The sequence below is a fragment of the Dasypus novemcinctus genome, chromosome 7 (genome assembly GCF_030445035.2).
Source record: "Dasypus novemcinctus isolate mDasNov1 chromosome 7, mDasNov1.1.hap2, whole genome shotgun sequence".
NCBI lineage: Eukaryota > Metazoa > Chordata > Mammalia > Cingulata > Dasypodidae > Dasypus > Dasypus novemcinctus.
This window is the reverse complement of record NC_080679.1, coordinates 117722448-117749050: the sequence shown is the minus strand read 5'-3', so window position 1 is coordinate 117749050 and position 26603 is coordinate 117722448. Positions and strand designations below refer to the sequence as shown.

Below are 26603 nucleotides of genomic sequence, written 5' to 3'. Positions count from 1 at the left end.
AAGTTGATTCTCTTAAATAAGTTGGGCTAAAGGAAATCAATGGGTTAAAGGAAATCAGAAATATGATACATGAAATAAAAGAGGAATTAGAAAACTTTCAAAGGAACCAAACAGAAATTCTGGAGATGAAAAACACATGAACGAAAATAAAATATATTCTAGAGGAGTTCAATGGTAGAGTTAAATAAGCAGAAGAAAGAATCAGTGAACTTGAAGATAGGATAAATGAAATTATTTAATTTGAAGAGCAGAAAGAAAAAAGATTTTAGAAGAGAGCAGAACCTCAAGGACATATGGAACAAATGAAGCATACCAACATATGTGTTACGAGAATTCTATATGGAAAAGAGAAAAAGAAAGGCACAGATAATTTTAAAAAAATAACGGCTGTGAACCTGGAGGACGTAATGTTGAGTGAAGCAAGCCAGACTCAAAAGGACAAATACTGTATGATTGCATGAGTATGAACTAAATATATTGTGTAACTTAGTGTATGATTCAAAAAATTTATATATATATCAGTGCATTTAATTGAGAAACATATGCTTTTATTCAACTATTTGTTTATTTTTTTTGGAGGAGTTTGAAAAATAAAGAATAGAAAATCAATTGAGAGAATCAGTGAAAACAAAAGATCTTTGAAAAGATAAAGCTGAGAAACCTTTAGCCTGACAAAGGAAAAGGGAGAAAAGATGCACGCACAAAAATAAAATCAGAAATGAAAGTTAATCAGAAAGATTACTACTGGCCTTGCAGAAATTAAAAGGATTATAAGAAAATACTAAGAATAATTGTATACCAAAAAATCAATAATCTAGAGGAAATGGACAAATTCCTAGAAAGACAAATTACCTAATCTGACTCAATAAGACTTAGAAGATCAGTAATCAAAACTTCCCAACAAAGAAATGTCCAGGACCACAAACAATCAAATAAGAGTTAATATCAATCTTTTTCAAACTCCTCCAAAAACAGAAGTTGAGGCAACTTTTCCTAATTCATTCTCTGAGACTAGCATTACTTTGATACCAAAGCCAAATAACTACAGCAAAAGAAAACTACCAATTTCTCTTAAAAATACAGATGCAAAATTCCTCTAAAAATACTACCAAATTGAATTCAATAGCAAATCAAAAGAATTATACATCATGATCAAGTGGGATTTATCTCAGGAATGCAAGGACAGTTCAACATAAGAATCAATCAATGTAATACACAACATTAATAGAATGAAGGGGAAAAAATCACAAACTCATCACTACTGTGCAGAAAAAGCATTGCATTAGTCAGCCAAAGGGGGGTGAAGCAAAGTATCAGAAATCTGTTGGCTTTTATAAAGGGTAATTTTTTAGAAGCTTACAGTTACAATGCCCTGAAGAGTCCAACTCAGGATACCATAAGAGGTATTTTCTCACCAAAGATGGGTGCTGATCTCTGAGAGGGTTCAGCCTTCCTTCTTCCTCTTAAACCTTTGTGATAATGCATCTTCTGATCTCAGCTGTAGGCTGGCATAGGGCTTGTTTCTTTCCCTGGGCTTTAGCTGTTTGAGCCTTCTCATTTCTGTTACATGGCAGGACTGAAATGACCAAGTGATCTCCTCTTCCATGTCTATGGAGCTCTCTTTTTTTCCTTGTGTATCATCTTCTGTGTGTCTTCTTGAGTGTGTGTCTGATTATATGGCCCACCAAGTGAGCATGGACTTAAACTGAGTTACACCTGGCTGACATGGTCAAATAAAGCCCTAATCTAACATTTTATCAAAGACATCTCAGATGAACCTAATACAATCAAAGGGGATAACACCCAGAGGAATAGAGCAGTTTACAAACATAATCCTTCTTTTAGGAATTCATAAATAATATCAAACTGCTACAGGCATTTACAAAATTCAGGACCATTTCATGATAAAGACATTCAGAAAAGTGAAAGTAGAAGGGAACTTACTCAATTCAACAAAGGGTGTATTTGAAAATCCCATAGCTAACATTTTACTCAATGGTTAAAGACAGAGAGCCTTTCCCCCTAATGTCAGGAACAAGACAAAGATGCTGAGTTTCACCACTGCTATTTAAAATTGCACTGGAAGTGCTAACCAGAGCAATAGAAAAATAAAAGCCATCTATTTTGCAAGGGAAGAAGTGAAATTATCTCTATTTGAAGATTACATGATCCTTTATGTAGAAAATCCAAAAGAACTCACAAGAAAACTAAGAAAGCTAACAAATGAATTTAGCAAAGTGGCAGGTTACAAGATTAACACACAAAATCAGTTGTGTTTCTATACACCAGCAAAGAAGAATTAGAAATGGAAATTAAAGATACTATTCCATTCACCATAAGATCTAAAAGAATAAAATCTCTAGGAATAAATTTAACCAAGGAGGTGAAGGACATATACACAGCAAACTATAAAACATTGCTAAAAGAAATCAAGGTAGACCTAAATAAATGGTATTCATGAATAGGAAGACAATATTGTTAAGCTGTCAAAACTACTTAAAGAAGTCTACACATGCAATGCAATCCCTATCAAAACTATGACAACCTTTTTTGCAGAAATGGAAAAGCCCATCTTAAAATTCATGTGGAATCCATGGGCCCTGAATAGCCAAATTTCAAAACTTATTTTAAAGCCACAGTAATCAACACAGTGTGGTATTGGCATAAAGGTAGATATATGGGCCAATGGAATAGAATTTAGAACCCAGAAATGAATCCACATATCTATGGCCAACTGATTTTCAACAATGGTGCTAAATACATTAACTGGGGGGAAGAATGGTCTCTTCAACCAAGTGTATTAGGAAAACTAGATTCCACATGTAAAAGAATTATACTGGAACCATATCTCATACCATATGGAAAAATTAACTCTTAATGGATAAATGACCTAAATATAAGAACTAAAGTAATAAAACAGAAGTAAACATAGGATTTGACAGTGATTTCTTAAATATGACACCAAAAGCATAGGCAACAAAAGAAAAACAGATAAAATGGTCTTCTTCAAAGTAAAAACTTTTGTATGTCAAATGGCATTATCAAGAAAGTGAAAAGACAACCTACTGAATGGGAGAAGATAATTTTTACCTATATATCTGATAGGGGTTTAATATTCAGAATATATAAATAATTGCTAAAACTCAATGCAAAAAAGACAGCCCAATTGAAAAATGGGCCAAGGATTAGAATACGCATTTCTCCATAGAAGGTATACAGTGTGAAAACAAAAACAAAACAAAAAGCACAAGAAAAGATGCTTAACATCATTGGTAATCAGCAAAATGCAAATCAAAATCACAATGAAATACAACGTACATAATAGAATAGATATCATTTAAAAAAAAAAGAAGTGTTAAGGATGCAGAAAAATAGGAACTTGTATACATTGTTGGTGGCACTGTAAAATGATGGCACTGTGGATATCAGTTTGGTGGTTCCTCAGTGAATTAAACAGAATAACCATAAGACCCAGAAATCCTTCTTTTAGAGTTTTTAGAATTACTGAAAGCAGGGACTCAACAGTTGTTTGTACAGTAATGTTCAGTGCAGCCTTATTCCCAATAGTCAAAAGGTGGAAGCAATTGAAATGTTCAGCAATAGATGAATAAGCAAAACGTGGTATAGATACACAATGGAATATTATTCAGCCATAAAAAGGAATGAAGTTTTCATATATGCTATTACATAGATGAACTATGAAGACATCAAACTGAGTGAAATAAACCAGAAACAAAAGGACAAATATTGTATGACCTCATTTACATGAAATTCCCAGAATATGCAAATTCATAGATAGAAACTAGATTACAGATTACCATGGACAGAGAGGGGAATGCTTAGTAGGTGCAAAGTTTCTGGGTATAGTAGCACAATACTGTGAATATAATTGATATCACTGAATGGTACACTAGAAAGTGGTGAAAATGAGACTGTTCACCACTCCTTTAGCTTTAAAAAGTTAAAAAAATACATTGTTATGGATGAGGTATAGATTGATATACGTGTCCTTAAAGAAATGCTACGCTGAAACATGCCAATGACCAATAGAGTGTGTGCAGCCCACGTGCCAATGACATACATAGCACCAAACATCCGTGCTATTTAACTGTTTCACTATGGCACAAAGGGCTTAGAGGGTCTCCTGAAATGGCTATTTTTCAGTTGATGGGCTTGTGGGGAGATTTTTTCAGGGGATTGCTTCCCCCTCATCTCAGTTTTTCCTTTCACTTGGAGGAGTTCAATTAATTTCACTCCTGCTCTCTGCTTTCTCTTCTCCAGGCAGGTGGAGTGACGTAACTGACTGGTAAACTCGAGAAGAATAAACTGGGCACACACAGCTCACCCTCTTCCCTTTCCTTCCCAGTGGCATGTGGCCCAGAGCAAACAGGTGTTCTGCTCTTCTCCTTAGGGGGAGAATCTGCCCTCCTCCAGTTCCGTGTGTAGCTGAGTAAGCCAGTTTATTTGCAGATGCTAATTTGGAAGCCCACTTAACTCCTGCCGCAAGCTATTCCCTCAGCAACAACGGTGGTATTTTTGGCCTCATCTGCCTGTGTCCTTTCTTGCTCCTTGTTTTCTCTCTCAACTTGCTTAGAACCTGAGTAAGAAAGAGGGCTGATAATTACTGGGCTCTCTCCAGACACCTACAGATTCCATTTGCCCCACTTTGCCAGTATCCTGGCATTAAATGTTATAGCAGATTCTCAGGGGAAGGAGGGGGGTGCAGTTGGGAAGCATTTTCCAAACTAATCTAAGCCTCTAGACCTTTGGAATCATAAACTACCAACATTTAACTTTTTTTTTAAGCCAAGATCTTTATGTGTTGAGATTAATTATAATAAAATGTTACCTATTTTCAATAATTTTAATATACCAGCTAATAGAACATTATATTCATTTATCATTTGAAATATATACATATAATGTCATTTAAATATATTCTATATTTGACTCTATCATTTAGTGCTCATTTCAAATGATTTGTGTGTCAATTATAAAACATCCTTATATAATGAATTGATGCGAACCCAACACCCAACACAGTAGCTAGAACACATCCAGTAACTTATATGTGCTCATGTACCCCTCACCTCCGACTTATCCCGAGATAACCGCTATCCTTTTTGTGTGTATTTCATTCCACTGGTTTTTCAGAATACAGTTTTACTGCAAATGCATTATGCTTATTTCCGAGTTTTTAAAAAACAGATTCATACTGTTTGTAGTCTGAGATTTGCTTCTTGTAAAAAAAGCAATTTTATTGCGATATATTCAGAAACCATATAATCCATTCAAAGTGTATATTCCAGGGCTTTTGGGATAATCGCAGAGTTTTGTGTTCATCACAGCAGTCAATTTTAGAGCATTTTCATTCCTCCAAAAAGAAAAAGCCCAACCCCCTGGCAGTCATCTCTCAGTCAGGGTGTACTGGGCCGAAAGAGGGTCTCGACCATCCCCCAGTTACACTGCAACTCTGGGCCATCTCGGGGAGTCCGGCGCTACAGTTTTCTACCGCAACTTACTTGCTATCAGCATGCTTTTAAAATCAATTACTTTCCTAGTTTTCTCAATTTTACTGTCTACCACAATGGTCAATTAAAATAGAGGCATACAGCATGTGGTTTTCCCTCTTTATGGACCATCATGCATTTATCTTTTCCTATAGTTTCCTTTACCTCTACTCTCTTTGCCAGTAAAAAGATGGAAATTTCTAAACAGAGCCATGTTATATAATTTAGTTTCAAAGTCGAACTTTTACAGCAAACTGCTACTTGCGTGGATGTCTGTCTGGGAGTGAGACTAATATTCCCCTCCTCGAAAAATAACCAACACTTACTGCACCATAGTTATGATTACATCACATTAAATATTCTAGGCAGGAAAGGAAGAGCTTCTCAAAGAAAAATGCTTGGAAACGGGTAATTGGAATGAATATATGCATTTTCACCAGGCTTTGAAAGAAACTAAGAAAAAGATCTTCGATCTGTTCCCAAGTGGTTTGGTTTTTTTACCCCCTCTCAAAGAATAAGGCATTCTGACGATGCATTCTAATGGGAACAGGGCAGGAAGAGGAGGCCTGGCTATCTGTACTTGTGCCTCGTTCCTACCACGATGGTCGCCGTTTATCAGGCATCAAGAGAGAAGACCTGGAAGGTAGCTCTTTGCTGGATAATTTTGTGCTCTGGGTCTTGAGTACTTTTCTTTTTCCATGGATGTGAATATTTTACAGACTAAAGAGGCTTTGTCCATTTAAGCTGCAGATGGGCAGAGCAACCAAACAAGAATTCTAACAACCCATTTTAGAACGGCAAAAATAAAATTCAAAAAGCGGGGAGGCACCAAATTGTGCACCACACATCCACACTGACCCTGGGTCATCATTCCATCTGGACTGAGCTGCCAGCTAGGGAAACTGAGGGCCATGCCAAGGAGCTGGCATGACCCCTAAGGGTAAAAATAAACGTCTTTGTTCAAATAACAGCCACAACAACGAAGTAGACATGAACCGAGACACTGCGAGAGCACATTATTCCCCCTTGTAACAGGGATGGGTTAACTTCATTATTCAGAAGCCTTGATTGCCCTTTTCAAAAGTTTTTTTTTTTCCTGAGTTTAATTTTCAAGGCTGTTAACCACTGATGCCAACTTAATTATAGCAAGCAAACAACCAGCCTGTAATATATAATGCCAATTGTTGGTTTTGCCTTCGTCTCACATTTGATTCAGATTTCTCTGCTCATTTATAATTTTTCTGAGCCAGGGAGGCTTCTATGTAGTCATCGCTTGCTTCCCTCACCAGGTGCCTCTGTTATCCAGTTTGCCATGGGGGATTGAGGGAGCAGATATTTATGAGTTATTATCTCTGTATTAGCAGTGTCCTTCAATGATTTATGAAGCTGTGCGCTTGCATTTTTAAACTTGTTGTCCTCCTGATTATTGTCCTGAAATGGTAAGATTAACTTAGTGGGCCCAAAGATTCATAATCAGTATCCTGCATACATATTCACCCAAATGTGGGAGCAATGGTGTTGTTGCTGACGAACGGCTCCAGAAGGGATGAGCCAAGAACATCTAAACATCGAATCCAAAGAATCCTTGTATCTGTCACCATAAAAGTGTTGTTCTCCTATGTAGAAAATATCAGCACACTAAAATTTAGTTATACTCTTATATCTCATCATCCAGTGAACCTGAAATCGGAATGCCATGTCCCTCTTGTGCTAAATTTTAGGACATCAAAAACAGAAAGAGCAATACAGAAGGATGTACATACAAGAATATTCAATTCCAACTTGAATACTGCAATATAAAAAATTGAAAAAATATTAATATACAGTGATAGGAGAATGGTTACATAAATTGTGGTACATTCATAAAATAAAAATATGCAGCCATAACCAATAAACTACTGATTCATAAAGAAGTCAAAATAGAAATGGCAATTGAAAAAAGTACAGTCATCCACAAAAAATTCAGTACTTTTAAAAAAATGAATGAATAATATCTATAACATAGTTCAAATGCTTTAATATGTGTGTATCTGCAAAAGCATCAAAAAATTTGGAAATTCTGTTATCAGTGACCCCTTCTGTAAGAGAAGATTGGAAGGAAAGGAAGGGGTGGGGCATTGACTGCATATTAAGTAGTAAAAGTGATTTTCACTTTTTTGTCTAATTTTCACATTTTGAAATCTAAAAAATATAAACAAATAAATAATGTTAGGACATCACTGTTAGCATATGTTTCCTTCTTCCAAAATGTGACAATGACTGAGGATGAAGGAGCTTTGACTATGCATTTCCATATTGTATTTAGGAAAAATTTGCTAATGACGTTTGGGAGGAAATATCATCTATGTGCTTTCTCCAGGGGCTCCTGGAATTGCTGTGCTTGAATTTTTCCAATCGTGTGTATAGATTTCTCAAAAACTTATTTGGTATACACTGACAGTTGAGCACCCAATCGCCACCCTCTCTGCCTTCTTCCTTTTTAACAGAACCCTGATTTCATGCCAGGCCTCAGGGAATGAATCACGACTGGTTTAAACCAATCATCTTAATCCAGTTTGTCTTTAATCAAACAGTCACTTTCCCAGTCTTCCTATAGCTAGCAGAGGCCATGAAACAAGGTTCTGGCCAGTGAGAGGTAAACAGAGTGCTCTTGGATTTGGGGAAAGCTTCTGTTTTCTTATAAAAAGGAAAAGCTGAAGATAAAAGCTCCATGGTGCTCTCCCTTCCTTGTAACTGGAACATAGCAGCCATCTCATAAACGAGAGACAGCAAACACAAGGACCGAATGCCAACATGCTTAGGAAAGTGAGCAAGATAATACACAGCCTGGTCCTTGGGGACATTGCTGAGCAACCCCAAGACTGCTTACAACTGGACTATGTTGTCAGGAAAACAATTAATGTCTTTATGGTTTGAGTCCCTGTTACTTGCAGCAAAATGCATTCTTTATTTGACAAAGGAAGTGAGATCCAGGATATAGGCAACAACAAAAAAGAAATTGGTAGCGGCAATGGCTACTCTCTTGGGAAGCTATGCCCCCTACAGACTAATGAAGGGGAGACACCAAAATTCTTCTTGCCTCAGAGTTTTTTTTTACAGTCAGATCTTCTTTGGACCTCAAAATGAGATGACATGCATGTTTTATGACAGTGATATTAAATAAAAGGGACAAGATCATAACTGATTAGTTGAAATGTTAGAGACAAAAGAAACAGTTTAGAAGCAATAAAGATAATAGGAGAATAAAGAAATACTCTTATTTATTTATTTTCCTGCTTACCTCTTTGGTTTAATTTGCCCAAGCCAAATGGTTTGGAAGGTAACCTCCTTCCCCAAGGGAAAGGGAATTGCTTTTGTCTTGTGGAATATATCCATGTCTATTTTTAACTTGTATCCCCTATGTGGAAGGGGATTGGGGGTGGGGGAGCAGAAGTGGAGGCAGGAGCACAACTCTGTGCGGAGATTTTCTTTATACTTAAGGGGGTTTGTGAGCAACGCTGATCTCCTTGGTGTAAGAGAGTTCCAGATAGCACCAACCTCCAGCTGATACGACTGGCTGGGTGGCAACCTGGTGCCCCGGCTGATCTGATGCCAAGTTATCTGGGTGTTGTAGAGGTATGTGTGCCCTGGAAATACTCCTATTCAAAGTAAAGCCATGGTCAGCCTTGAAAGCAAGCTGACAGAAAAACTGGGGTGGATTGCTTTCCAGAATCATTCCTTAAATGACCCCTGTTACTAGCAGGCATTAGTTGACTATTTCTAGTTTTAACCTAAACGCAAAAGGTATATTAAAATTGGTATTTGAAATGTGTCCACCTGCTTTACCTTGAAACGTGATTTCTTCAAGTATCCATGTTCAGCACATGTTTACTGGGTGAGAGAGGCAGAGTGCAGGCGCGTCTGTGTACGTGCAAGGAGGAGGAAGGGGACAGGAGAAGAGGCATGTGGCGGTGCCCTTTCAGGAGTCCACAGACAGATATGAAAACTACCAACAGCCTCAAGTGAAAAGAGCCATAGTTCAATTCGATTCGGAAAATACACTCTAAAATACTGAAAGGATCTGGCACCAGGCAAACTGCTTTCTTGAGAACACTGAACAAAGAAGAAATTGTCAGAGCATCCTTTTGTTATTCTCGCATCATCACCTACACCTCAAAGGTCAATTGCTAGAAATGCTTCCAACAGGGTGCAGGTGAGCAGGGTCCCTAGCTTTTACCCAGAAACTCAGGGTTTACAGCAGTTGATTTAGTCTCCCAATCTTAACTCACTCTCAGGTAAGAGGTGTGCTTCTGACTTGCTTTATCTTTCTTTTCCTTCCAACAGCCAGGGACAGGCTGAGTAGAATGTTGTTCTGTCTTTCAAAGAAAGTTTGCTAACTCATCCTTCTTTTAGGCCTGGCTCCCGCCCACTCTCTGCTTTTACTTCTCAAGGCAGAGACCCTCCAAGTAATCTCGTGCTTGCTTTGAAGCCGAGATCCCTTTGCATTCCCAGTCTGGCTGTCTTGACCAGGTGGAAAGTTAGTCAACCCGCCCAGCCTCTTGTTATTTCTGAACAAATTTTGTGGAGTTACCGGAGACCCAAGTAGGTTGCCAGATTCTGCATAATCAATAAAGCAGTGTGCATAAAACTCATTGCTCGACATCACATAATACACCTGCTTCCGCCAGTGCTCTTTGAAGAAGCCTCAGCGGAGGGCGTCTTAAACCGCTCTGCACATTTGTATGCATCCTGCATACGACACGCACAGATGATGGCAGGCTAACTGCTCACGCTGATGCCGCCCGTCTCCGGCACCGTCTCCAGTCATTCCACGCTCTCTCCAACAAGTCCAAGAAATAGAAACACATAAAAAGCTATTGTCCATGTCCAGTGAGAAATGAAATGCACTGGACCAGACATCACAATTTCCTTAAAATAATATGGATCCCCCTCTTGGTTTGCAAAGTCATAAACTGCTTGAGAGCAAAGGCTTGAACCATCACTGCTTTCTTATATTTAAACACGTTCCATAAAAAAGACGATTTATTACAAACTCTCTGTAGTTCAACCTTATCAAAAGCACTTAATTCTGTGTATCCCTTCTTTGCTTTGTAGTGTTTGAGGCAAAGGGAAGTTTGGAAGCAATTTATTAAGATCTGGCCTGTGAAAACAACTTCTGACTTGCAATGTAGCCAAAACCCAGAGTTGACCATGTGTAGAAACAATTAATGGCATATGTCATTGTTCCTTTCTTTATTTGCTGGCCAATTCATCACAGATCTGATCAAAGCTCTTAAGTTAAAGGTACAGTCTTTTGTTGAGTGCCCGGGGGGAGGTGAGGATAGATCATCTTCTATCCCCGATTCTCCTTCCATTTCTACCACAAAAAAACTACAAGGTCAAGGAGGAATACAGCTTCATCTTTAAGAGGAAAATTATAGAGAAGAAAAGATAGATCCACTTCTAAAGAGTAACTGGTTCTGCCCACACAAAGGCTGTCATCAGTAACTTGGTAAGGGGATAAAAAGCTAGAATCCAGAATAGGCAGTGAGTCTCCATTGCAGATGCCCAAATCATGTCAGAACCTGATCTCCTCAAGCAAAATCTTTCCCGAGAATGCCCCACAACCTGGTCTAGTCTGGAGCCTTCTCAGGTGAAAAGAGAAACGGACTGATCAAGACACTTAAGCTCTTGGGAATGAAAACTCCTTTCTGCGCCACACTCTTCTCATCTGTAAAATGAGTGGGAAGCCGGAATGATGCAGATCTCCTCTAGCCTTAAAGGTAGAGAGTTCTTGAAGGCCTCAGTGAGGCTGTACGTGGGATGATGACTAGGATCATTGGCAAGGGTGTGGGGCATCAGAAACAGCCTATCCATATACTTGAAGATTAATGCAGTCAACATATGCTAATTTAAGATGTCCTCACAGGAAAGAAGCCACATTGTCTAACAAATGGCAATGGATGGAAGGCCCAGTGCCTTGGCCCTGAGGCTCTGAAAAGCCTTGCTCTTGGCACAGGTTTTTAGCTGAGCTGGAGCAAACTGGCTCCTTAACGGATAGAGTTCTGAAGTCCATAACTGGGCCTGTCCTGTAATTTACAGATCTGCCAAAGTAGAGGTGTCTCTTCAGATCTCTGCCTAAGAGAGGTGAGGGGCATCTCAAAAGGGGAAGGGGCTTGGATGAACCTGGAAACTATTATCCACAGTAAAAGAAGCCAGTGGCTAAAGGCCACATGTAGGATTCCACTCATATGAAACGTCCAGAATACACAAATCCACAGGAACAGGAAGTAGGTGAGTGGTTTCCAGAGCTTGGTGGAAAGAGAGGGAGATGGGGAATGACTGCTAAGTGGTACAGGGTTTCTTTTGGGAGTGATGAAGATGTTCTGATATTACATAGTGGAGATGGCTGCACACTCAGAGCATACTAAAAGCCACTGTATTGTACCCTTTAAAAGAGTGGAGTTTAGGACATGTGAACTCTCAATAAAGTTATTTAAAAATGCCAAGGGAAAAAAGGAAAAGGGGGAACATGATTGAGGAAGCCCTGGAGATGTGGAAGGCATTTGAATTTCAGTCCCAGATCAGCCACGGATGGTCTCTGAGCCTGTTGCTGAACTTCTCTGCATCCCAGGTGCACCAACCATTGACATGGGGAGATTATTTGCGCCATGAACCTTCTAGGCCAGGGGTTCTTAACCAGGGGTCTGAGAGCTTGAGTTGAAATTCAAAAAGACATTATTCTTGTGGGGACAGGTTGGTGCAGGGATGATCTATTTATTAAATACACAGCACAGTGCGGACTTAGTAAGGGGCCCGTGGAACAAAAAAGGTTAATGACCCCTGTTCTAGGATATGAGGATCCTTTTGTAAGGAACTGAAGGCTGAATTCAAGGACTCCCTTGGCCTGAGAAACTGCGACACGAGGATATGCAAAGTACATCTGGGCCAACCACCAGAGGTGGGTAAGGACAGTGAACATTTAGGCAGGTTGTCCTTTTTAGGATGGAGTCTTCAAGATGAAGACTCTTGCTGTAACCCCCTAACCAAGCAGGCAGCCTGCTCTACACTGAGGAGAGGAAGAAGCCAAGGCCGGGGTTGGCAGGTGGTATGTAACCTCCTCAAAGTCCCCAGGCATGGGAGCCTAGTACAGCAGCGCTAGCACCTCTCCTGGAAGGGCGCCGAGCAGCTTTCCATTTGACAGCTGAAAAACAGGGAGTTATCTGTGTTGACTCCTTCTGCACGGTGTGGTAATAAACCTTGGCCTGGTTTGGGTATTAGAACCCAGGTCAGTTGATCATTCCAGGAGCATGAAGAAGGAAGAGTGGGAAGGACAGAGGGAGGGAGAGCGGGGCTGGAGAAGGGGAAGTTGGGGCAGGGAGAGGGAATGAGGGTTGTACTCAGATCTTTGTGATTGTCGTCTCAGGAAATTATATGGGAAGAAAATTCCTTTTAAAAGTTCAAAGGGAATGGCGTGTTTTGTTTTCTACTTCGTTTCATTTTCACTTGGGAAAAGCCCCAGCTTTGAAGCTTCTGTTTAAACTCATTAGGAAAACCATCAATGATGGAAGCTTTCATGAAATCGTACCAGGAGGAATTAGTGTTATGAGAGGGCCTGATCAATCTTCAAACATTTTGTCTATGGAGACTGGGAGGTCAGCACTGGCTGCTTGTTCGACTCGGATGTCAAAAAAAAAAAAAAAGAAAGAAAGCTCCACTTCTCTACTTACTGGAGAGTCTGAGTGACTAAAACAAGGGGTCCACAGACCCTCAAGGAGAGGGTCCCAAGGGGTCTGTGGAAAGATTGCAGGGAGTCCGTGAGCTTGAATTGAAAAAACTCAACTTCTCTTTATTTTCTCTGGCCTCTAACTGAAATCTAGCATTTCCTTCACTTATGAATATATGCAATAAATTACAGTAGTATTCATTTCACCTGACTGGCAAAGGGATCTGTGGAACAAAAAAGGTTAAGAACACCTGGACTAAAGGCATTTGCTATTCACTCTCTGAATACTTACGCAGAAGCCAGCTATACCAGCCACAAAGAAAGACGGATGCTTCTCAAGAACTAAGTGAGCAAACTGATTAGCCAAATGTCTTGCCCCGAAGAGAAAACTGTTTTCAGTGTCACGCCAGAAAGGAGATAGTGATATTGACGTTCATTGCACAGAACCTCTTCCTGTGTAATTCATAACTTTATTGAAGTTGCATGGAAGCCTTTTTAGCAGGGCTGGCATTAATATATGAGGATGTGTCTTTCTTGACATCTGAATCTTTTTCATTAATTAGAAAATTTTTTAACCTAGTGAAGTCTCCTTTGCTGAAGTTAAAATACGGTGATCCTCCCCCCCTTTATATTTAGAGCATATCCTGCAGCCCCTGTGATTGATTCGAAAGCGCTTGAGGGTGAGGAAGTAAGGATGAGAGGCGGGATGTCTAACAGGGAAGCACCGTAAAGGGACTCGGAAGTTGGAAAGATGTGGGAAAGATGGGGACATGAGCACATTAAGATTGTCACTCGTACCCCTAACGAAGCTGTTCAGGAAAGACATGTTGGAAAATGTCTTCATGCTCACAACCTGGCATGGATCAAGCACTCTGCAATCTGAACACGTGTGACGATGGAGGCCCTAATACTTTCATTTTTTTTTTTTTTTTACAAGAAATATGTTCACAAGTGTGTGTGTGTGCAGCTTAAATAAAAGAACCCAGGCATAAAAGGGGCATGCTTTAATGTCGGTTAAGAACTGGCCCTCCTTCCCACTAAGCCCACTGGAAGCACAAACTAGAGCCTACTATTTTAAAACTTAGTGAAATTAAGCAAGGATTTAACAAAACTTAAACTATGGTTAAACTTTTCATTCTTGCTTATGAAGAGAGGATGGTGGATTATTTTAGGGAAGTCAAGTCCTCACTTGTGATCCTTTATTTAGCTCATGAAAAAAGAACACATAAAATGAACCCACCCAAGGCACTAGGCCATCCCTGAACCAATTTAAGGAGCACTAACTAATCCAAACAGAAAAGAGCCATTACTTATACAACTATAATATGGAGGCAACATGGCATGTAAATCAGTAATTCCTATATTGCAAAACAGACAAATAGATTAATGTATGTTGCAAAGGATGGGTGAAGAGATCGATTAGGTTACTGATTCAGACCAGGAACTTTCTCTCAATATAGTGCATTTAACTTTTAAATAAGGTTTAGGAGAACCTGTAACATTTTGCTCACTGACAGAGCTATATTTTACTAAGGGAAGAAATTGGCTAGTCTATAAAAATTAAATTATGCCCCTTTCACTGTATCTAGTCAAGAGGAAAAACTCTAATTACAAGATTGCACTGTCAAACAAATGCAAATCCACATTCTTTATACCCTGATTTAAAAATTTGGACTGGGGGCGGAGTTCAATTCAGAAATGAAAATCAATATTTGAAATATTTTGCAGTTTGCAGTGATAAGTAAGAGCAAAGGAAATGTCATTATAACGGGTGCTGCTAAGTGGACCCTAACTCAGGAAGTGCAAACGATGGGAGAACAAGTCATTCATTATGCAAACATTTAAATATCAATTAGTAAGGACCTTGAAAGAAGCTGAACCAAACCTCCCCTTCCCCACTGCCTGTGCCTTATTACTCCAGAAATGATGAAGGGGGGAGGAAGCAGTGGAAAATAATCTCAGCATCTAATAGGAATGCCACTCTGGGGAATCGGTAAAGGTTAATTTTAAATGTACTTCCGATTGAAAATTAAATGCACCTGCCTCAACATTCATAAGCGCTGAGCTTGCAAACTTAATCCAGAAAGGAGTAACTGAAGGCCTGGGCATATTGCATTGGCTGGTATTCTGAGAACGAGAAGGCCTTTCATTACTGCTTAATGTCAGACTTGCTTGGTTCATTAAAATATCTTAATCTGTATAAAGCCTTGGTTTTTCTATACCTATGAAAAATGCCAGTCCACATAGCACTCAAACTTTGAAAATCTGGCTGGCTCATACTCTTCCAGCATCCACTTCCCTGTCCACCCACTCAACCTTAGTCCACTCAGCCTGTCAGATGAACTTGGTGGATATTAAAATTGTCCAAGTCCTCAGAAATTCGCCTGGGTCATCTCTTCTGACTAACCTGGCAGTGTATTTTACTATAGAAGGCACTTGCCTGGCAGCAGGCTTCAAGTGCCTTTTAATAACAGTTGGCTGATGGCTTTGGATCAGCCATTTAACTTTTCTGGACACAGAAAGTTTGAAGCAGATCAGCTGTCCTTAACTTTGAGCATCTTGGGGAAGCTTGATAAAACCCCCAGGGCCAGCCCTGAGACCCCAGACTTGCCTGAATGGGCTTCAAGGGCTGGGCTGGTTATGTGGACTTGGGGATTTTGTTGTGCATCCGTAACTAAGAGTCACTGGGTCCTCTCAATAGTCTCAGAACATACATTATTGATGAAACTTGAAAAAAAAATTCTGACTTTGATTTCTAATAATATCATTCATCAACCTTAGCTTCTCCAGGGTGGAGAAGGTGACCTGGCAATGGATTTAAATGCTCGTGGCAGGGACATAGCATAGGAAGTCACCAGATTTCATTCAAAAGTAGGAGTACTATCAGATGCCTAAGGGCACGGGACAGAAGCTACTCTAATTACTCTGATGATTATTACCACATTGTGGTCATTCACAATCAGTTTTAGGCTTACCCTCCATCCTTGCCAACAAGGACAGTAATTTGTCATTTAAATTGCCTGGTCTCTTAATTATATGGAGATGGCATCGCAAAAGACTTGGAAGTATCAGCTCCCCCCTCCTCCACCATTGCTCTTTCAATGCAAGTAACAAATGCATTTGGCTGATTTCTACAGAATAGAGGCTAAATTCGAATGTCCTGCTTCTCTAAGCACACATTCAGACAAGCTTCCTGCTCTCATTTAAGTCCACCAACTTACGTTTCTGTTTCTTAAACTGCATAGTTGAGATTACTGTCCTACTACTGCAGCATCTCTCTACCTTTTGACCTTTGCCATGGGGTCAAAGGGGCCCAGATCTGAGAGAGGTTCCCACCTTGATGGAGCTAATAGAAAATGCACAACCCAAGCCAGGTGCTTAAGGATTCTCTGTGCTCCAGCTTTCTGTAGACAAAACTGGAGTTATAATGCTTGCCCTGGCAGTCCTACAGCGTAGGTTGGAGGCGGGACTAAAGCAAGATGGAAAACAGCACTTAGAAAATGGAGTGTGAGGTATTCATCTCAGATACACTTTTAGAGAAGAAGAAATGTCTCTCAGAAAAAGGATATCTCTTCTGGCTGTAATTCTGTTCAACATTCTTTTCTCATCTCAACCATATTCCAGATTAAAAAAAACCATCATAGCCAGGTTAGCGACTTCCTAGAGGATGCTGAAGAAGTTTCCAGTGTGTTCAGAGTACATCCGCATTTTGCCTGACTCTAAACTACTGCCTGGAAGAAAACTGTACATGTTTGCAAGTAACAAAGTCTTAAGAACGACTGACTAAAATCAAAGCAGTTGCTCTGGTACCAGAGCAGTAGATTTTTGCTCAGCAGTGAAACACCAGTAGAAATAGATGGTCAAAACCATCCACCTCAAACTTAGCTGAAGAATCGTCACTTTTTTTTTTAATAGTCCACATCCAATATGACAAAACAGCACGTGCAGCTTTGCTTGGGACAAGATTCTCCTGAGAGCAATTACATCTCAGACTTCCCAGAGGAGAGATTTTGGCGAAGGAATCCAAAACGAGGCTGATGAGGGTCTATAGGGAGCAGCGACTTTAAAACCATGTGCACAATGGACACAACCAATCCAGTGTCCACATAGAAGAGGTGGCATTGGATTGGGAAAAGGGGACATAATGGACAAAGGGTGTGGGGAAAGGCAGGAGGAGATGGGAGGTGGAGGCGTCTTCGGGACGTGGAGCTGCCCTGGATGGTGCTTCAGGGGTAGTCACCGGACATTGTGAATCCTCGCAGGGCCTACTTGATGGAGTGGAGGAGAGTATGGGCCCTGATGTGAACCAATGTATATGGGGTGCAGAGGTGCCCAGAGATGTACTTGCCAAATCCAGTGGATGTGTCATGATGATGGGAGCGGGTGTTGTTGGGGGGGGGGAGGGGGTGGGGGGGTGGGGTTGAATGGGACCTCACATATATATTTTTAATGTGGTATTATTACAAAGTCAATAAAAAATAAAAAAATTAAAAAAAAAAAAAAAAAAAAAACCATGTGCACACCCACCACAGCACAGCAGAGCTACCATCTGCTCCTCAAATAACCATGAGGTTGACAACCAGGCATTTCCAGGCCCTTCCCTGAGAAGAAACTACTTTTCCAGGGGTGGCCTTAAAACTAGAGCCCTTGCATTACTTTGCCAGTGGGTTAAGGGAATCATATAACAGTTCTCCTTATTACATTACTGGGGTCTTGAGCAGTTTACCAAATTAAAGAGGAGCAGGGCTTTGGTTCATTACTATTCACCACTTGATTCTACTTCCCATCTTTTTACCATCCTTAAAATGGCACAGTCTCTGTTTCTGGGTCTGACCTTGGAATTGACACTACAGCACCACCCATTCCCGCAGAAGTCCCAGCTGTACTTTAGGGAACTCTGATTTCTGATTGATTATTTGCAGGGAGGGGAGTGTGGGGAGTTCCATCTCAATGAGAGGACCCTGCTCAGCTGAACTGAGTGGTGGCTGTTCCAGCAGGATCCCCTTCTCCCCTTCTGGAACGCGGAGGCCCTCTCCAGCAGCCGATCAGCTGCTAAGTTGGTGGGGCTGGCAACTGCAGTCCTTTGAAAGATCTTGGCAAATTTGTGCCTGGAATTTGATGCATTAGTCCCAATATTAAATAAAGACCCTGTAGTGTTCTTCAAAGAAATATGGCATGGCTCTATGGCAAGACACATTTTTCAAGCTCTGACCTGTGGGAACTTCAACTAGCTTCGTATTTCAGGCTGACATGGCTCACAGGGTCCTGTCTAGTTGCCCAGGTTGGGGCTGTTTAGCCACATATTTTCTAGCCTACCCACCCCGCTTTTAACATACATAGGGAGGTGGGGGAGTAAAGAGAGGGAGACCACCAATTTAAATGCACTTCCCTCCCCAGGGCCTTTGGGAGACACCTTGGTAATTAAGGAGATTAAAGTAACTTGGAACTCTGTTTTTCCCAGCACTTTACAAATAAATCTGTGATACCCAATGTGTGTGCTTTAAATCAATCAGTCCCTGGTCCTGTAATTTAACGACCCCCTCCCTCTAACTGCCGCCCCCACCCCCGTCTGTCTGTGGATGGGATGGGGAGGGCTGCCAGCCTCTCTTACCAGCACTTTGCTCCATCACTTCTTTCTGACACATGTCTTGAACGTTCACCGTGCAATTCACAATGAATTCGGGGGAGGAGCAGTCGTTGTTCAGCTGGAATTCTTCACACTGGTAACACTGGATTTGCAGCGCAAAGCCTGCGGGACAGATGCGGTCGGGTTTAGATCGGCTGCCACAGAGCCCAGCCCCGAAACCTCGACCCTTTTCTGTGCCAACCAGCCGTCGCTCCCGGGGTCTGGGATGTCTGGGGCTCCCGACTTCTGGGTTTCCGAATTAGGGCCGGATGTGGCTGAAGCCGGCAGGGGGCGGCGCGGCACCCAGGGTCCCACAGGATGAAGTGGGAATTCTGCCCGCGAAGCCCGGGCCACTGCTCCAGAAACAACAGGCTCAAGCCACACCACCCTCTGCCTTTCACCAAGGAAGTTAAGAGGAGGATACAACCCCGCGAGCGAGGTCGCTCAGAAACGTGCGTCAGCTGCAGACTATGCCAAAGGATTTGCCTAATTGCTAATCGGTTACAAATTACTTAATTACTATTTTGGCATCTTTCACCATTGCATTCGCAGACGCCTTTTGTGTTGTATTTATTTAATTTTTGAAGTCGGCGTTCTTGTGCAGTGGCTCCGAGGCTCCGGACGCCAAGTGCTGCTACGCCCCAAGTCCCTCGGCCGAGCTCCGGTGCGGTGGTCGCGGCGGATGAGAGGGGGCACGAGCGTGCGCTCACCCCGCGCTCGGACACCGCATCCCCTTTCCCCGAGCCTCCAGCTCTCAGGGCAACTGATTGACCAGGGTCCGCCGAGGAGGTCCCAGGTCTTCAGAGCTCGGTCGGCGAACTGGAGAGAGGGAGCGAGACGTTTGCAGCTGTCATCGCGCCAGCCTGCCTGCTCCGAGCTTCTGTCTAGACGCGTCACCCACCCGGCCGTGGCAGAGCAACTCCGGAGCGCCCCTCTCCCAGCCCCACTACGGTCGCCCTCGGAGCACAGCAAACAAGGGTAGCCAGGGTGCGCCCCGGAGGCAGGCTGCCCAGCGCAACGCTCTTCTGCCGGCGGCGCGGTTCCCACGGGTCGTCAAAGACGTCCGAAAACTTAGCGGGGGTCAGTGGGTCGCCCTCTCTTTCCCCGCGAAGCTCCAGCACGGCTCGCCTCCCTCCTTCCTAGCCCAGCCTCGCCTCCCGACGCGCGAGCCGCAGCCGGAGTCCGCAAAAAAACCCGCTCTCTTTCTGCGACGCGGTACTTGCAGACAAATGGAGTTGAGCGCCTCTGAGCACCAGCCGCCGCCGCTACCAAACTCTCGCTGGGTCACCCCAGCTAAGCGCCGGGTCCCGATGAGGGCGCCCCGGGGAGGGGGCCGGCGGGTAGACGGCGGTGCGCGTCCGGCCCGACTGCCGTTCGCTTCGTCTTACCTGGAAGCAAGAACAATCCGCAAAAAGTTGCCGCGATGCCGAGGACCCACATCCTCCCGGAGCCGCGGGGCCGGGAGCGGGCAGGCGCATCAGACGCTGCGGTCGTGGCGGAGCCTGCCCGGGCCACAGCGGCTGTGGCTGCCTGGGCTGCTGGGGCCCGCGCTGCCGCCGCCGAGGCGACCGCCGCTGCCGAGCGGAGCCGCAGGTGCCGCCGGCGGCGCCCGCATCGCCCGCGCCCGGGCTCCCGGCCGCGGGTCGCCGCTCGTCTCCTCTGCTCCCGGGCCGAGCGCAGCGCCTCCGGAGTTGGCCGCTGAGACTGAAGGCAACTACTGGCGATCCCTCGCACCCAAAAAAGTCTCGCCTCTTTCCCCCCCCTCCCACTCCAGGCACCACGTGACGGCTGCCGAGTTGGGGCGGGGGTGGCGGGTGGAGAAGGCTGGGACCATCTCTCCACGTCCCCACCCCCTTCCTGCAGCCCTCTTCTCCCCCCTCCGCACGTCCCCGGGAAAGGGGCGCCGGAGGGGGTACCGTTTTCAGTGGGTAGGAGGCTGCGGGTTGGGGGAGCAGTGGGGAGGAAGCAGCAGGTGCTGCGGCGACCCGCCGGCCACGGGCTGGGGAACCCGTGAGGCGATGGCGCAGGGATGCGCTCCACGCGTCCTCTGCGCTCCCGGGGTCTGTTCGGCACCCCGGACGCCGGGGCCGGCTCACCTAGCAGGGGCTGCAGCGCGGCGGGCAGCGGGAGCCGGGCTCGCGCGAAGTCTGGCGGAAGGGGCCGCGCTGCGGCGAGCCGCCAAAGTTGCGCACTCGCAGACTCCCCGGGCGTCCGGTGCAGCCACGCCCCCTCGTGCTCCGAGAAGCCCCTCGTTTATTACCCGCTTAGTCTCCGCCACCCGCGGGAGGAAGTGGGGGGGACCGGCGCTGTGGTGGAATCCTGCTCCGCGCGGCTCAAGGGCTCCCGGCCGCCCTCCCCTCACCCGCCTGCGCGCACAGCCGGAGGGGACGTTGACAGCCATCGTGGTCGCCTGGCCTAGGAGGGGGCCGTCCCTGAGGTATCAGGCGCGAGCTCCCACCAGAAAGCACCTCTGGGTGAAGAAGGGAGGGGGTTGCTTTCCTCCATTCCCTCCCTCTGAAAGCCCGGGTAGCTGCATTCAGCTCAGTCCAAAGCCCTTGGTTTATTAGCGTGCATTCCCGCGTGCTTTCCCGCAGGGGGCCAGCGGGGGACTCCGCTTGTCTTCCGTACGTTCTCACCCAACCACCCCCGGCGCCCAGTTCGCCTTCCCTCGGCCAAGTAGTAGGGACCCACCTTGTGGCCTCCGGAGACGCCACGGCCAGGCTCGCTTTCCTCGCCCAGCTTGCAGCAGGTGGCACCGGAGCCTGCTTCCCGGGCCCGAGCGCTTTGGTGCCCCCGCCCCCAATCCCGCGCGGTCCCACTCCTTCCCTCAAGTCCCTAGGGGGCGTCCATTTCTGTGAAAATATGCTTGCTTTGCCCCTCCGGCCACCACTTGAGGGATGCTGTCTCAGGCCGGGGCATAGTTCTTTTTATTTCCCCCGTCCTGCCAGCAGAGCAGGTCTGAAAACGGGCTTACAAACGTCTCTCTTCTAACACTGCTGCAGAGATCATTCCATATCTGCCTCAGGCACCCCCCCCCCCCCCACCACCACCACCCCGTTCCCTTCTTCCTTTCATTTCTAGTTGGTTAACCCCTCCGGGAAACTGAAATGTTTCGATCATTACTCTCGCCTGCAGACTGTGATCTTACAATTGGCTGAATTACTGTCTCTGGAGCGAAAGGGCCGGTTTGTTTATTCCTTTGGGAAATTCATCATTGGCGCACGTGTGAGTCAATAACCAACTGGGCCAAAAGCGCTTTTGACAAGTTCTTTTAAGCTGTCAGAGGGTGCGGTTGTGGTAAGACTTTTATTCAGAAATGAAACAAAAGAATTTTTAAAGTCAGAAAGACAGTGAAACAATACATAATTTTCAGTTAAGACGATATAAAGCAAATTGCACAAATTAACCAAATAACACTGATCGTACAATACTCTTTAAAGGAACAAGTATGTGCTAAAGTAACCATATAGATCCTAAAGATATTTATTATGCCTAGTTTACAAGGTCCTGTACAAAAGCAATTATAAATAGTTCACATCTAGAAAAAATACACAAAACCTTTGAAATAGAATTTATCCTTACATATAAACAGTCTTTGTAGAAAACAGGATTTTAAAAAGTAAGAAATTTTCATAGCACCAACCATTTATTTTACTTTCTTAAAAAAGTGAATATTGCAAATAGGAATTGGCTCTCATTTGTAGACTGCCCAGATTTTAATAAAAAGAGCAGGAAGATAAAAATGAAAAAATAATGTTTAGAGTCATAGAGAAGCACTAAGTAGAAGACGATGTAAGAAAATGTTTGGAGGGGAAACCTGGCCCTGGAAATAGAATTAGGCCACTTCTGATACATCCTTACTGATCAGTGTGTCACACTCCAGTACCCTTTTCATTTTTCTGTAGCAGCAGAATTACACTTATTACTAGAATCCAAATCTCTGTGGCAACAATTTTGAAATTGCACTAAAATTAGAATTTATATCAAATTGAGATTGTGAGATGGAGATTGTGATGATTTCTATGGTTTTCTGGCAGGCCCTGTTTTTGGGTTAGGACAATGAACTTCAAAACTTTAGCTGGAATTTTTAAAAAATATATTATCAGCTTTGACTTAGTACATTTCAAGAGCATGGCAGTGATTCAATTTATTGCTGCATTTATTATTTTTTTCTTACTACAAATATAATCTCTTTTCCAAAAAATTTACATCTTCTGTACAAGTATTCCAAAAAAAGTGCAAAATTAAGACTTCTGTGTCGTGGGTGTGTTTACTTTTAATCCTCATGAAACACAACAAATGGGTCTGTCTTTATTGCTGTATTATAAGCTCCAGTAGGTTGCCTGCTGTGAATTTATCAATGGAGGCTCTGGTGTAGCAATAGATTATTGTTGCTGTCCCACCCCTCGCCTCCACCCTTAGTTTCTTAAGTGCTCCATTTCCAGTTCACTAAAAAAGAAAAAAAAAGTCCTTTACACATCATTTGAACCCTGACTTGCACAGGAAGAGAAACTGTCATATAAAGAATCACTCAAAGATTCCAAATTGTCTACCCCAGGTCTATCTGAGCTACTTAAAGATGCCTCTTCATTTTTTTCTTTTTCTTCTTTTTGTCCTGCAACCTTGCTCAGAGAGTCGTCTTTTTCTATTAAAATCATGGTATTGCTGTTAAATTTATTGAATGACTCCAGGGAAATTTTAGATAATCTATTCTCAGGGTCTTCTTGTGCTTTTTCAATTTGTTTCAATTTCTGCAATAAAAAAGAAGAAAATATTAGAAACATATTTCTTTGGAAAATCAAGTTATCCTATCCAATATTCAATTATTGTCTGTATAATGTACAGTTTAAAGGGATAGAAAGAACCTTTAAGTCTTTAGCTACCTTCTAGCATAATTAAATGTAATAATAAAGACAATTTTAGGGATAAATCAAGATTTTAATCATTTTACTGAGATAAATTTGCAAATCAGTTAAGTGCCACTTCATTTTAAACGGATCCATTTGAAATGTCTTCAGGTAAAATGCCTTATTTTTCTTAATCAAAGTTTTAAACTCCTCTCTTACTAAATATTAGTTGTGTTATTTCTAAATATGGACAGGAAGTGAATTTGAGCCAAAAGTTAGAGTTATATGGGGAAAAAAGGCATAAAGCCCCCTTAAAATGCTATAAAATTAAAATATGTGTTCAAGTTTCAGAGGCACTGTCTGGTTGGTATTTTGTCCCTTTATAAGACTTAAGATATTTGGAAAAGCTCTCAAAACCTGCAGGTGTTCATTTCAGAGGCCCAAGGGCTTAAAAATCATAGTAATGGGTCTGCACTTTAGGAATCCCCCTCCTCTAAGAGGTCCTAGTAACACCAGATTAAGCAGGGGTGATGTATAGGATGTCATGGTCCTCTTTAGGACATTGTTAAACACTGAGGCCATAACCAAAAATAATTATTGTAGGAAAACCCTGTAAAGGCAAAGATGTTCAGCTGTTTAGGCAGTTCCTAAGGTTCTGGTGTCTGGTGAGGAGAGAGGGAGGCAAAAAGCAGTGAGAACCGTGGCGGTGTTAAAGCTGCAAAGATGTTTCATTTTCTTTTCTTCCTACAGGTGGAACTCCCATCCAAACACAAAAAAAGTAAGGCCAGGGATTTAGAGATGGTAATAGTAATTCCCATTTATTAAGCATTCACTGTGTAGACACAACATATTTTATCTGTAACCTTTTTCACAAACCTGCAAGTTATACCTTCCCACCTTAAAAATGAGGAAAGCATGGTTCAGAGAGATAGTTACTTGTCCAAGATTGACAGAGACCAGGAATTATTGTCTGGCTGCCTTCCTTGATCTTTCCACTAAACCAAGCTCTTATGTAATAAAGGCCAAGGAATACTTTTCTTTGCATTTTTCCCCATTTTGCTACCCAAATGCTCTTATGTCAATATCCTGCCAAACCATCTCTACTGCTTAAGCTCAAGGTTCTATTATATGTGATCTGCCCTCCCTGCAATTGTTACGATAAAGATAAAATGAGGAAAGTGTGTTTTGATCAAGGGAAAAACAGACACAGCCAAATCCTCTGGATTCCACATACTAAATATTTAATAGAAAGAGAAAAGAAAGAAAAATGGGAATAGACAGTTTCAGTCTCCCAAGAGCAGGATTTTTTTCTGCTATGGGAAATGGTGTCATTCTATGGGAATATTTGAAAATCATCTTTGAATTGGTACTTATTTCATTATGCTATTAACATACAGGAACATTTCTTACTGAGCTAATTTTCAATCTCAAATGGCTACCTTGAAACCAGAAGCTGACTGAGGAACAGATTACTAATTGATTACAGAAAAGTGGCTCCATCATTAGCAATAATGCCACACAAGAACCCCTTTTTTATGTTGTGCCAGTTTTTAAGCATTCTTTAAAGAATTATGTAGCACAATATTAAAAACACAGAGAGTAGGAAGTGCTTTGATTATAACAAATGTAGGTCAATAAAGGGCAGCCAATGCAATGTTCCCTTCTCCTGAATGTCCTCTCCCCTTTTCTTCACTTAAGAATCATATCATTTTCTTTGCCTCTTTCTGGTCTATACTGGTCTCGAATTTATTCAACAAATACTTGTTAGAGAAGTCAACATGGGGCAGGTGGAGGGACTCGCTGCTGAGGACACATACTGAATAAAACCATGTCCTGCCCAGGCCGTGGAGGCAGGCAAGCTTGAGCTTGAATCTCTGCTTATCTCTTTCAGTTACTTTGAGCCCCAACTGACCTTCTTCCTGTATAAAATGGTGATAGCACACACCTTTCTTTCAGGATTGAGGCAAGTGTTAGAAATAAAGCGTCTCGGGTCTCTGACACGTAGTAGTAGACACTTGGTACATGGTAGGTAACAGTAAGACGGGATCCCTCTTCTAGAACACGAGTTCTCAAAGTGTGGTTCCCAGGCCAGCGGCGGCAGCAGTATGGGGGGAACCTGTTAGAAATGCAATTTCTTGGGCCCCACATTTACCACCTACATCAGAAACTCTGAGGTCCAGAAATCTGTTTTAACAAGCTTGCCATGTGATTTTGATAGATACTAAATTTAAGAAGCACTGGTCTAGAATTTACCATCTTAGAGAGAGGACACAGGTGAAAGTGTAATTCAGAGTGTTACAACAGAGATGAGAGAAGAGTTAATTAACCCCTGTGGGTGTTAAATCTGGTTTTCTAAATATTTCATGATTGTAAATTTGTTTCTTCAGTTAATTGCAACGAAGGCCTACAGTGGCCACAGAGGTGATGGAAATGAAGGCATGGCCCATTTTGTCTTTCTTTTTTTGTCACAGTTTTGATCAGGTGGTGATTACAGAACTATTTCTTGACTATAAGAGAAAAACATCAGTGCAAGTGTGATCAAAAGGGCCAACTGGCATTCAGCCTTAGGGCTGGGGAGCTATAGGGAGTGGTGAGGTCCGCGGTGAACTCAACACATGAGCTTTGTCTAAAGGGAGCAATGGTGACTTAATTCCAGCATACTGCTGCTGTGTACAAACTTAGGTTCAGATCTTTTGATTTTTAAGGTGGGGCCATCAATCTAGAGCAATATTTGCTTATATTTTAACTATTGGCTCACATTAAAACAAAACCATAAAAGAATAAACAAACTCCATTCTGTAGGTCAAATCACAATCTTTGCACTGTTTGAGGTTCTGAAGTAGGGTTCCTGTTCGTTTTCATGTTATTGTCCACGTTTCCCCTCAAAGGCCCAGCCCAATGCCCAATCATCAGTA

General features: G+C 42.8%; 2 protein-coding genes across 2 annotated transcripts in view; both read right to left on the bottom strand.

The window, feature by feature from the left end:
- Positions 1–20411, bottom strand: part of LYPD1 (LY6/PLAUR domain containing 1) — a 78003-nt gene extending 57592 nt beyond the window's left edge. Inside the window, exons 1-2 of the mRNA XM_004482905.5 lie at positions 20230–20411; positions 18827–18964 (exon numbers count right to left, since the gene is read on the bottom strand). Coding sequence (XP_004482962.1) covers positions 18827–18964; positions 20230–20281 — 190 coding nt within the window. The 5' untranslated portion in view covers positions 20282–20411. The remainder of the gene's footprint in view (positions 1–18826; positions 18965–20229) is intronic.
- A 1717-nt stretch (positions 20412–22128) lies between these two features.
- The window catches only part of NCKAP5 (NCK associated protein 5), a 1037301-nt gene continuing 1032826 nt past the window's right edge, over positions 22129–26603 (bottom strand). The window contains 1 exon segment of the mRNA XM_058301099.2: positions 22129–23592. Coding sequence (XP_058157082.2) covers positions 23314–23592 — 279 coding nt within the window. The 3' untranslated portion in view covers positions 22129–23313.